Source organism: Papaver somniferum, chromosome 5 (genome assembly GCF_003573695.1).
Source record: "Papaver somniferum cultivar HN1 chromosome 5, ASM357369v1, whole genome shotgun sequence".
NCBI classification, from domain to species: Eukaryota; Viridiplantae; Streptophyta; class Magnoliopsida; order Ranunculales; family Papaveraceae; genus Papaver; species Papaver somniferum.
Window position 1 is genome coordinate 186,712,148 of NC_039362.1, and position 13,333 is coordinate 186,725,480.

At 34.9% G+C, this 13,333-nt stretch overlaps 1 protein-coding gene across 1 annotated transcript; it reads right to left on the minus strand.

Moving 5' to 3' along the window:
• Positions 1-1,603: 1,603 nt before the first annotated feature.
• On the minus strand, positions 1,604-10,005 carry LOC113283956 (serine carboxypeptidase 1-like). Its single transcript, XM_026533334.1, has 14 exons — positions 9,852-10,005; positions 5,469-5,614; positions 4,656-4,732; positions 4,424-4,546; positions 4,143-4,245; positions 4,023-4,060; positions 3,831-3,932; positions 3,597-3,677; positions 3,186-3,425; positions 2,881-2,943; positions 2,662-2,777; positions 2,400-2,513; positions 2,182-2,227; positions 1,604-1,975 (listed from the first exon to the last, which is right to left on the minus strand). The coding sequence occupies exons 1-14, from the start codon at positions 9,977-9,979 to the stop codon at positions 1,892-1,894; spliced, it is 1,461 nt and encodes a 486-aa protein (XP_026389119.1). The 5' UTR covers positions 9,980-10,005; the 3' UTR covers positions 1,604-1,891.
• Between the last annotated feature and the right edge of the window lie 3,328 nt (positions 10,006-13,333).

A 13,333-nucleotide genomic window follows, 5' to 3' on the forward strand; every position in this document is an offset into this window, starting at 1 on the left:
GATTAAGTTGTTTTCCCTTCGAGGATGAACTACGGTTTGTGCTTGATCCATTTAGAGTAGGGAAGGGTACGTAGGCAGCCACAATAAATTGCAGCATTTCCGTTCCAGCACTTTATTGCTCATATCATCTAATTGAGAGATGGTTGTGAAATATTGGCCTCTCATATCATCTGGCTCGGTATTGCGATGCAAGAGATGATTGTGGAAAAACTTTATGAGGAAAATTTCATTCCATTCCTTGGATGCTTATACTTCCTATCAAGGCGCTCGATGTAAGCATGTACTAATGGCGCATTGGGCATGGCCTGCAAAGTAGGTTACATCAATATGCAAGTTAGCGGAGCTTGCATAAGCCAAAGTAAAGTATGGAATGAGCCTGATTGATGCACCCTTGGTACGAGCCAAACAGGTGCATGCTTTCAGCAATGCCTAAGCTAAGTAAAGAGGTGGTATTAGGTATAAAATGGCATATGCGTAAGTTCAAATCATGATCTATTCCTAGAATGGACTCGAAAGCCAGTGATGCATGAAATAATGCATCGGCACTACCCTCAATGGCTTTAAACCATTTGAAGAACAAGGGTAGGATGGGACGGTGTGGAAACTAAGTTAGTCGCATCATGCTCCACAAGCATTCTTGCAAGGGAAAATGAATATGCTTTTGCCTAATTTTTAAGGCCCGATCAGTAGCATCATAGTGGCGCATCGGGGAAGTTATAGCTTGCGCTCCCAAACGCGTAAGGCGTAATTTTTCGTCCATCACAATAATTCTCTGCTTGTATGTTGAGGATATGCTTATTTTTGCATCTTACATATCTCGTGCAGAAGAAAAAAGATGTTTCTTAATTCTAACTTTAATATATATGAAAAACTTAAAAAAGGCTGATGTGACCTTAGGAATTAAACTTCTAAAAAAAAAGGAGACAAATATTGGCGTTAACCCATATATATACGTTTCGAAAAAAACTCATAATCTAAAATCTATTTATTAAAATTCGTGTAGAGGATAATGCTTCTTACATCACATGAGAGATCCGGGCGGTGGCAGGTGGAATTCCTTCAAGACTTTAGGACTTTACTCAAAAATTGAAAATCATTAAAAAGCCAGGTTTGTATAAGTGACAGATTCATTTATTGAGCTGGAACATAATGTGTTCGGAGATTGCTTTCAAAAATTTAACCTTGATTTTTGGATATGATTTCTCGTTACATGAAACAGTTGCAAAGTGAAAAGACAGTGTGTTATCGATAAAGTACGAGAACCTTATGAAAAAATCATTTTGCATATTGTCTGAATTCCCATAAATTCGGTCAGGGAGCAGGGTTGGATCCAAGAATTTTGTTGAGGGGTGCAAAATTTACTATAGAATACGCAAAGAAAAATTTAAGGGTACAAAGATGCAAAAATAGGTTTAGATATAGAAAAAAATCTCCTATTAGGCCTAAAATAGGCTTTGGAGCCGACTGATAGGAGTGCAAATGCACACCCTTGCAATGGGCGGGGTCCGCCTCTGTTAGAGATATTGATGTCTTTTTCTTGAAACAAAGTTTTAATTAAAGGAAACTAGTTACGCAGTGTGAAAGACCGAGTAACATCGTTGGCAATTAGCATATTACATTTAAGCAGTGGTATATCGATGCCACCATCACCGGAGAATGGCGCATAGACTTAGCAATAAAAATAAGTTTTGGCATCCAAACCTGCCTTAGGGAATTAAAATGCAATTGTCTAAAATAACAAAATAACTCAACATTTTCTTCTGTAAGCGCACAGTTCGTTGTTGTTTGTGGGAACTTCCATTTTAATTTCAGCTTCTACATAGGCTAGATAGAAAACTCTAGCTACATCTACATGGCCTGTAGACCCAGAAACAACCCCTTAATGTTTCTCTCAAATTTTTTCTCCGGCCAACCATCTTGTGAAAAATGCCAACGCCTCTTTGGGTTTGTATTCAGGGATAGTATGTCCAGATCCCTGCACACAAGAAGAGAAATAATATAATCTTAAAACAAGATTACAGAACCTAAAATCAACAAAAATATTTATTTTTAAGATGAGGATGGTTAGGCCTGGGATTATTTCAGTTATGCGTGTTCTGTTGTTAATATCTTCGGCTATATGTAGTTCTTGGTCTTCACAATAGGAAGAACAATAGCAAATAGAGTTTCTTATTCTCTTACCTTCACAGTGAGAAAGGTGAGATTGTGGTCGTAGCCTTGAGTATACCTGAAACAGGAAAATGGAAACGGCCAACCTTATGAGAAAGAAGAGTTTATTTTGCATGTCAAGTAATCAATTTGAGTTCAGAAAATTTATTCATTTATTGATTGTCTATTAAACTTAAAGAAGTACGATTGCTAGGTTATAGAAGCTAGAAATGAAACTGATATTAACATACCCGGCAACTTGATCGTCGAAAAACCAAGGCCTCCACTCATCGACGATTTTATATCCAAGTGACCTAGTCCATGCTTCACTCCCGGTGAATGGGACACACATATCATGGTCACCGCTGCATTTCGAAATTCATGAAAATATTCTTTAAAAGTTAAACCATGAGCACAAGTGAAGTATACCCTCTAATTTGGTACTCATATATGAACGTAGATAAGATCATTTTAGCTAAAGAATGATCCTTTTTGACAGTTGGGCGAGAGTACCTGAATATAAGTGCACGGTATCCACGGGCAGTAAGGTATTTGTGATACGGGATCATGCTTCCTAAGTCGTGATAATACTCGATATTGTCAGTGCATAACTCCCAATTAAGGTTTTCCTAGTATTAGCATTAGAAACGTTAGACTAAAATGAATACCGTATTCACAAAAATAAAGAAAAGCAACTTTGGTAGAGTTCGACATAAATGAATCATGTTGCACCTTGGCATGAATTGCTTTCTTTACTGCTTTGTTGTTTAACCATAAAGGTGCGACTTCATCATCCTAGTAAAATTCAAACATATGAACAACAGAGTCTGACATAGTAAGCAAAACCGTAAAATAAAAATCTAAGCCTATCTTAATGGTAGTTCCAGTAGTTCGTAAAATGAAAGTCATTTCTTGTCAAGTGAGTGAGGTTTTTGCTGTTTCTCTGTTTAGCGAAACCTTTTTCTTCAGTAAACATCAAAAGAAAGCTGTAAAGAAGAAAAATAGCTAGGCAAAATCATTCCTTCCTGAGAACTTACAAAACATCCAACACTTCCGTGGAGGATTTGTGGCCAAGTTGGAACAAGTCCTTCTTTAACAGGAGCTCTATAAGGCCAAGCACGACCGAACATCCTTTTCCTTACAGCAAGAGGTCTTTCTGTTGCACCTAAATTCTTGAAACTTGATGGTAGCGTCGGGTGACTTGTATCAGTTTCTCTTGCTTCCGTACTGTGAAAGCATGGCTCAAGAATGTCGTATATGTTTAGATCAGCAACATCCTGAATGTAAACCACCAAACCATAAAAATTAGTAACCTTAGAGTAACAAAATTGAGCAACATTGGGTACTGGTTAGTGGTTACTTTTATCAGAAATTTCTGGCAACTATCCTGAAGTGGAAACAGGAAATAAAATTCCAAGCGGAGAAACTTGATTAGAAAATTAACTTACTTGATAAACTTTACCAAGCAATTCTGAACATTTGTTGTTTGTTGAATTCCAGAAACTTCCATTACAGGCAGTAGTAACATCCTGCAATATGTGAAGCAGTAATTTTATATATGAACGCCTCACTAAAACGTCAAACTCATGTAAGAAAAGAGACTTGGCTCTGAAATGCAGCTAATATTATGACTATTTTGTAAATTGTCACAGGATAAATGTCAGTTACTTGCTCCGTCTTACCTCAAATAGATTATCCGAGATAAGAGCCATTCCATGGGCAAAAGGCACAAGAGCATTTCCATCAAATACTTCGTCAGTAACACCATTTCCCACCATGTAACCCTGCAGTAAATGAGATTTTCTAAGTTCAATTTAGATAAAATTATAAGTTCCAGAAATCGAGTTTTCCACGGCCCTTTAAGAAATTCAAACCTTGAAGTTAAGGACAGGCTTTGTACCAGCATCAAGTCCTGTGAAAATTCATAACTTTAGTCGCCATAATATCTTATTTTAGTATTCGGAAACTCAGTGAGGAAAGAAAGAAATAACAACCTTTGACAATTTCGTAAGCAAGAGTAGGGAGATACACCCCAGCATAGGACTCCCCACTGATGTAAAATGGGTTCAAGAGGAATTCCGGGTATAGCTCGAACCACTTTTATTTGTACAAAAACAAATCATGAAAAACAATCAAATTATGTTTCCTCAACAATATGGGTGCATAAACTTCTAATGTTCTTTACCGGGAAAAATCAAAAAGCCAAAGAAGTGAACCATATGTCCAAGATATGCATTACTTAGATGTTCTTGCCAGATTAATAAACGAAATATACCTTGAGCAGAAATGCGTGTGAATCAATAGCAGTCTTTCTGTCGCCAGTTTTATAGTCGCTCTTGTTATGGGAGTAAGACATTCCAACACCAGATGGAGCATCCAAATAGAGAATATTTGAAACCTGACATGCAAAAGGTCCCAAAATATGAACTGACTACAAAACTAACTTTTCGAACATAATTTGATAATTTCGGTAGTGTTGACTATTGAAGTTCCACAGATTATAATACCTTAGACCAACTGTATGGATTAAGTTGTAGTTTCGGGAGACCTCCATGAGTCTTTGCCGCTTGATAATTGAATGGACCTGCAATTATGTAGTAGAAATTCAGATGCGTTGGCGCGATGTGATTCGTCTAATAATGACCAATTCTCCCTCATAGAAGCTATATATATATATATATATATAAGGTTTTTAGAAAACACAGCTAATTGATACAAGGACTTAGGTTAATGCGTGTGCATCTGGCTCTGGTAAAGAGAAGGGGGATTTGCGGGTGGTCACAAAATATAATTACCTAACAACCTCCGACATCAAGGGACGGACCCAGAAATATTTTTCAGCGGAGGCTAATTAACCAAAACAAAAATTGGAGGTTAACTACCAATTTTTCTTCTAAATGATAAAAGTTACAAAAAAATTTATAATGAATTAGAGAGAAACAGGGGAAATGAGCGCCACCCCTGAACTACACTTAGTTCCGCCCCTACCAACATCATAGACTTACAAGGGTGAAAAGATACCAAGGCTTTGTATATTGATTAAAACGTCATCGTTTCGTTTTAAAAATAAATCAAAAAACTTAAGATATTAATACCTTTCGATACAAATCGAATTTTCGTAAATTTTAATATTCGCAGTTTGAAATATTTAACTTTCATCGTCAATTAAGCAAAATAACTCTTTTTTCTTTCAAACTTTGTTTTGTGAACCAGTACAAGATGCAACCAGCATAGCACATATATCCTTACTAGTATTAACAAATTAAAATTAACAGCAGAACCCATATTGAATGAATAGTTGATGTAAACAAACTCAATACCATGCTCGTAAATAAATCCGTCAAAACTAGAACAACCAGGTCCACCATTAAGCCAAAGAACAACCGGGTCTTCGGTTGGTTTTCGTTCTGAAACTACAAAGTAATAGAATAAATTCTTCCCGCTTTTCTCATCTATATTCACATATCTGAAACACCAGAATTGCGATAAAGGTTACAAAATTTCAAAAATAAAGAAAACAAGATGTAGCGCGAAAGCGTTAAAAGAATTGTAAAGAAAAACAAATGAATATTAATCAATCAAGTAATTGATAAAAACAAAAACATGAGGTTATAGACATTAGTTAATCTTTAATGAGATATCCTAAAATCTAAAATGGATATGTTATGATTCCTTAGAGGAAATCCTACGGGTAGTGTCACTCTTTCAAATGAAGGAGTGCACTACCAATTTGGGCAGATTAGAGGCTCCTATGGATAGTGTTTATCCCACTTTTCTCCCAAACACGTTCATGCACTCGTTCAATTGAACGACTAGTCGGTAGTGAAACACTAGACGGGGACAGTCCCCCATCAAAGAAATTTAAACTTTTTGAACCAAACGGGGGACAGTCACCCGTTAAAGTAGTTTTTTTAGGTTTGACGGGAGAAAGTCTTCCGTCTAAGTAGGACTTTTAGTTTTTTTTTTCTTTTTATCGGGGAAAGTCCTCCGTTAAAGTAGTTATTTTAGGTTGTTGTTTTCTTTGACGGGGAAAGTCCCCCGTCTAAGTAGGTTTCTTAGGGTTTTTTTTTTGACGGGGGAAAGTCCCCCGTTTTGTGTTCCTTTTCATTTTTGTCCATAGTGGCTTCATTCGTTCATATTAAGGAGTCCTCTTTCATATGAAGGAGTTGGTCTTCATTTGGGGACTACGCATAGGATATGCTCTTAGAACTACAAGGGTTTACTTAAAAAATTAGTATTTAAACATCAGTATAAATAAAATCAAAATAAGTCTCGTAGGAGCTATTTAGAACATCACCAATAGTGTGGGCTACAAATCCTATGTAGCGGTCTTATTTAGACCTTTGTTAAGAATGACAAATGTGACGAAGGCCCATTGTCTAATAGGAACATATTATTAAAGATAAAATTTCTCCACGGGTCTAAAATTTTATATGGCATAAAGAAGAACTAGATTTTTCATGATTGTTAAAGAGGCTTTTATATAAAACATATAAGTTATACCTCCCAAAATTGTTAGTACTTTAAGTTTACGACAAAGTCAATATGTGGTGACCTAACATATTAAGCACTGAAAAGAGCCAAAATCCTAATATTCAGCTGAATTATCTAATGTCTTTAGGCAGTTATCCTTATTCTTTTTTTCTTTTGATAGGTAAAAATATTGGTGCTGATAAATTTTGAACTCAGTTCACTGGTAATATAACCTAAAAATTTTGTCATTGTACTACATTGTTATCGTAAAATATCTTTAAACAGCTATCCATACCTTTTTTTTATTGGTAAAAAAGTTGTTGCTGACAAGTTTTGAACTCAAGTCACTGATAGTATAACATGAGGACTTTACCACAGTACTAAATTGACGTCGTAAAATAAATTAGAAAAACATTTATTTTTCTAGGGCTATTTTGTGTTTCCTTCCTCCCAAGGTCGCTAATTAGCGTTTCCTTACCAAATAGATTAAAATTAGTGTTTCCTCTCATCGTTAGTTTTTCCATCCATTACTTGGTTAGCTGAGTCAACACTTAATTACACCTGGCAAAAAGATACACGTGTCCTATAGATTATCCAAAATACCCCTTTTCATGTTCGATTAATTAAACCCAAGTCTCATTTTCGTTGTATTTATAAAAACAAAATCTCTGAAATACCGTGAAACCCAATTTCCGCCGGATGTTATTCTTATCAATGGTCGGTCTACAGCTAAAGTCCTTCTTATCAATGGTCATCAATTGAAGCATCTCTAAATGACCTAAATCGTATGCCGTCGTCGTTATCATTCCACGGATGGAGGTCAAGCTCCCCAAATTTAGAAGCAGCTGTTTTGAATATCCTTTCGATTCTCTTTCACATCGATGGAAACATAGTGAAATTGTGGTGCGAGAGAATGATGAGAAAACGAAAAGGGACATAGAAATTGGTTTGCCTCGTGAAGATATGGTTCCAGCAGTGCATACAGTGATGATGGTTTGACAACTCAAATTTGGGGGTTCTCATAAGGGTCTGTTTTGGGGTTTTGATGAGGTATAAAATTGAATTTGAGATCAAATTCTACAACAAAAGACCAAGAAGAAATTGATGGCTACCAGATGTTTGATTGTTTGGTTGTTTTACCGGATGACTTAGATAGCTACAGTATCAGTAACAATGGTGGATTTTATTTCTGGGGTTAATTGAAGTTCTGGTGTTGATTAATGGTGAAGTTGGTGTTAGATTGTATGCCGGAAAATTAGATCAGCGTTATTTGTTGTTCAAACGAATGATGAATGGATGGGTTCGAGGTGGTCCGTGTGTTTGGTTAATTTGCATCTGCTGGTGTTAAATGGCGGTGGTGGATAGAAGTTTATGTGATAGAAGAACACCCAGCAACACGAGCAGAAATTGGGGATAACTTAATGCACTGGAAGTGAGTTGAATTGAAGTCATGAATAAGATAATAGAAGCCATGGGTTGTGTGAACTAATTTAAGTTCATTGCCGTCTACAGAGATATCTAAACAAGGTGGCGGAAAAGGCAGTGGCGTACTGGCCGGAGAAGGAGGAGAACATGTGGCATCTTAGAGGGTATTTTTGGAATATCATGAAAAACGTGTACAATCTATGCCACGGGTGCACTGATGCCGACTCAGCTAACCGGGATGGAAAAACTAATGATTGGAGGAAACACTAATTTTAATCTATTTGGGGAGGAAACGCTAATTAGCGATTTTGGGAAGGGAGGAAACCCAAAATAGCCCATTTTTCTATTAACCCCCAAAATGGGTGTTTTCCTTTAAACATAACATCAAAGAAGGATACGTTTCTAAATTAATTTTTTGATTAATTAGTGTTATTACATCCTAATCTAGAAATATGTACGGTTTGATGGTATGTTGATACTCGTTGTTTAGGTGCTTCAAAATGCTTTCCAATAATATAAAGTTTACAAATATACATGTCATAGAACGGGAGATATGTTTGTTTTCTAAATTTTACTATTTTGTTATCAACAACAATATATTTGGAAAAAATACTTAAAAAATTATTTCTCTCCTTATTTCCATAAGAAACTGTGTAACCACCGGAAAGAACGACTTTTTAGGAAAGATAGAAGTATAATTTTAAAATAATTAACTAAATACACATATATTGTTTTCGATAAATCTCCCTTCATAATAAAAATTCAGCGAACATAAACTAAACAAGTAACTTGTCTAATGGTTAGAAACAAAATATAAAAGACCAGTGTACATTAATAAAGTATAACCAGAATCTAAAACTCCTCGGTGCTAATTATTATCGATTATAAATAAATAAACACGAACATCAGAAAATAATAGAAATTAATTAATCTTCAACGAAATAATCTAAAATTTAAAGACATAAGTTATCGAGATCTCGTTCAATCCCTACTAATACACCTACTATATGTATAAATGATTTTGTTTTTGAAGCATAACTATATATAAGTGATTAATACATACTACTACCCCGTTTTAAATTAATAGGTTGGTTTCATTTAGCATATTATTTTGAAACGTATGGGATATCATCCAAAATTCACCTTTAAGAAAATATAAAGGGTTAATTTGCGTTACCTCCTCTGGAGAAGATCATAATTTGAGTTACCTCCCCTACAGAACAAATATTAGTAAAACCTCCTCTCGTCACTTTTTTCATCCAAACCCGGTTAGCTGAGAAGATCATAATTTGAGTTACCTCTTCTGGAGAAGATCATAATTTGAGTTACCTCCCCTAAGAGCATCCAGCTGTACGAAGCAGCTGACTCAGCTAACCGGGTTTGGATGGAAAAAATGACGAGAGGAGATTTTAGTTATATTTGTTCTGTAGGAGAGGTAACTCAAATTATGATCTTCTCCAGGGGAGGTAACGCAAATTACCCCAAATATAAAGCTCTTTATATGAGCTAAATACAAAATTCTTATCTGCGCTAAGATTTTAAATCAAACCCATTTATGTGGAGTAAGTTGAAAAATAAGCTTGTGGACATTGGGGCTAATCCGTTAAAAACCGAATTTAGTCCACATAGGTCCGTCGGCGCTTTACCGAACCTAAATCCTTCCTTGACTTAAAACCTCTAAAAATATGCTCTTATAAACTTCTAAAATGTCACACATAATACTAACCTATTGCTGGCAAAATAATTAATCAAACAATATAATTATAGATCTCCCTTGATCGAAAGATTATTCAATTATGACTTACCCAGAGTAGTGTTTAGATGGAAAACTTCCATCAAAACCCGGAAGTTTTATAATCGAAGCATGTTTAGGAGCTCCACTAATGAATGTCAACAAACTCAATAACACGATAGAGATCAAGACTCTCTCCATTGCTAACCACTGTAATGTTAAGAAGACACTGCCGTATAAGACTCTCTTAACTGCCAAGGTCCCTAATTTGATATACTTATTTATATACACTGGTAAGTGATCAAGTATGCGCTTTACTCCAAAAAAGAAGATTTGGTGCAATTAAAAATTAATTAACGTTTCCATAAACAACCTACGAAGAAACTAGGAACGGCACTAAGGAATTATTGGGGTGCAATTAAAAACTGATTAGCTTTTCGTAAACAACCTACGAAGGAACTAGGAACGTATTAAGGATTTTGTTGAGCGAAAGACTTTTGACTATTATGGAGACTTGAGTGTCCTAATAATCGAACCGTCCACACTGTGCCGCCGCAACCACTGACAAAATTCTTTTTCTTTTTCGTCTTTTATTTATTCGAGATCACTAATGGAGCCAGTTTTAGTAAATGGCATTTACATGTTACTTCCTTGTGGAGCTCGCCATTCTAAAATGGTTCTTTATTTTTATACCTAGGAATTTATATATACGCCAAATGTATGGCTAATCAAATTAGTCTTCCTCTAGTCGTTTCCAATAACGGAAATAAACAGGAAACTGACCAGTAGTGTGTTGCTAACAAACTCATTATGTTTCTTAAATTTTTTTTTTAGGTTTATTAGTTTTGCTTGGATAAAGCATGCAAATGCTACACATTTACTCATGTTAATTACAGAGCCTGCAGGACTCTGTTTTTCTTGGAGCCGATTAGGTACCAGAGCGGATCAGTGGGCATTGATATTTAATAGTGGTATTTGGCGATCAGTTGAGTGGATGATAGCATCAGCAGCATTGCAACATTCGATGATGTCATTATTAATATTTTGTTTAGTTTTGATTGGCGAACAGGATAAATTTGGCGGCACCTACTGTCCTAAATGTTGGTGTGAAAAGAAAACCACGTAGATTTCAGAAAATGGGTAATATAGCCAAAACGACAAATTTTTTGGGCCATATGGACGGGTAAGAATTAGGCCTGGGTTAAATGTCCAAAGGAATCTTTTAATGGAGAGAGAGTAAATTACCATCACTTTTCTTCTCCCTCTCTAGATAATATCGATCTCTTATGGAAAGTCACAGAACAAAATCACTCTTTCTTCATCTTCTCCTTTTTTTAACTTCAATTGAGTCCCTGATTTGGTTTCGATTACAAACCCACATCTTCCTGTAGATCTTGGTTTCAACACATACACTCTTCCATCTTTATATTAACTCCAAGCAAAACCATATATAAATCGAATTTCCATTTGGATTTAGAATTAGGGTTTTCGAATTGATCTTAGTTCGATGTAACTGAATCTGTTTTTCACCAAGAAGAAGCTTTTGATACTTGATTTATTCGCTCTCGTTTTTGTATTTCTGGTCATATTGAGGTAAAAAAGAAAATCTGAGTTTGGATAGATCGGGTTTGATTTTCATCTGAAACTCGGATTTCAATTACAACCCTAATTTTCTTTAAGCATCAGTTTCGGTTGTAAACACTAACTTTTTTTTTCTTTAATTTCAATCTCAGACACCTTCAATTTCAGATAGTTGGTTGTTTGTTTTTTTAATTTCAATCAACTCTCAATTTAAATTCCAATCTTCTCTCAATTCAATCACCATTTTTTGATTTTGAATCTGTGTGTTTGTTAGTTTAACAATTGTTTGTTTGTGATTTTGTTGCAGGTGAAAACGTGACAGGACAAAATCACTTAAACGTTACAGAAATTTAGAGAAATTCTTCCTAACAATCATAGCATCCTGGTTAGTTCCCTTGTCACCTTTTTGATCCACAGTGAAGAAAGTCTAGGTATTCTTTTCATACCATCCTTGTAAAATAAAACATGATTCAGTAATAGTGGTGGCTATGTCCATGATTAAGTTCATTCAAAAATGATGGTGGTGATGAAATTAGCGAATTAGTTTGTTTTGAAATTGAGTTCATCAATGTTTGATAGTAACATGGAATTGGTTTCATCTGTTCTGGATTGACCTGAAAATTATTTTCATTCATGTTATACTAGGATGAAACTGGTTTCATCTAGTTATAGTATGTGATGAAACCAGTATCACCCTGTTTTAAATTGACCTAAAAAATATTTTGATCCATCTTATACTAGGATGAAACTGGTTTCATCTAGTTATAGTTTGTGATATACTCAGGATGAAACTAGTTTCATTTAGATCACTCATTGATATAACTTAATTTCGTCAAAATATTCAGGATGAAACCAATTTCATCTAGTTGTAGTTCTGGATTGACCTGAATTTTTTTTTATCCATGTTATACTAGGATGAAACCAATATCATCCTGTTTTGGATTGACCTGAAATTATTTTCATCCATGTTATACTAGGATGAAACTGGTTTCATATAGTTATAGATTGACATATAATTGTATTTTCGTCAAAATACTCAAGATGAAACCAGTTTCATATAGTTTACTCATTCATATAACTTAATTTCGTCAAAATACTCAGAATGAAACCAATTTCATCTAGTTGTAGAATGTAATATAACGGTACTTAAGATATGATAAAACCTTGATGTTGATTTACGTCTTCCACATGTTAGGTTTGTATTTTGTGATGATTTTAATAAAAGTTAAAGCTTACAGTTTAATTGTGTGTGTACTCTTTACTCTGAATTGATTTTCTTTCAATAAAACGGTACTTCTGATTGTTGTGTTAATCACTTATCTGCATATTCTTCACATTCTTATAATTTAGATGCCAAATGACAGGCAAGAAAGATAAAAAGATGAAGAATGTAGATTCAATAAAGCAGGGGTTGTACATGATTGTGGTGTTCTACATTAAATGCCACATTTGACCAAACACATATAAGTATACAAATGATAGGTGTAGTTTGTCTTTGAGGGCACTTTTACAGGTATTGTTGTCATTCTTTTCACATGTGCATAATTATAGATTTTGTATGAGAAAAATCTAGATTTTCCTGTCTATAACTGTTTCACTTGTTAGATTTTGAAGGAGATTGCTCTGTTTTTGCTGAGATTGCAGATTACTCTGTGTTTTTTTTTTCCAATTGTTGTATGGTGTATCCATAAACCCTGTTTTATGTTACTTTGTTTTATGAGATTACTCTGTTTTTTGCTATGATTACTATGTTTTATGAGACTACTCTGTTTTCTGAGATTACTCAGTTTTATGAGATTGCCCTGTTTTATGTTTCTCTGTTTTATATTACTAAAATTACTCTGATTTTTGCTGAGATTGCTCTGTTTTATGTTACTTCATATTTTCTTTTTTGCTGAGATCGAGATCAAGTAGAAGTTGGTGTTGTTGTTAATCATGAAGTAGTGTTTATCGTGGAAGTGGGTGGGCTGGTGA

Coding starts and splice junctions, on each gene's coding strand:
- LOC113283956 (XM_026533334.1), bottom strand. CDS start 9,979: ATGGAGAGAGTCTTGATCTCTATCGTGTTATTGAGTTTGTTGACATTC. Junction 4,061..4,142: donor TGCTTACGAAATTGTCAAAG/GTTGTTATTTCT, acceptor GAATTTTCACAG/GACTTGATGCTGGTACAAAG. Junction 3,426..3,596: donor TGCTTGGTAAAGTTTATCAA/GTAAGTTAATTT, acceptor GTTTACATTCAG/GATGTTGCTGATCTAAACAT.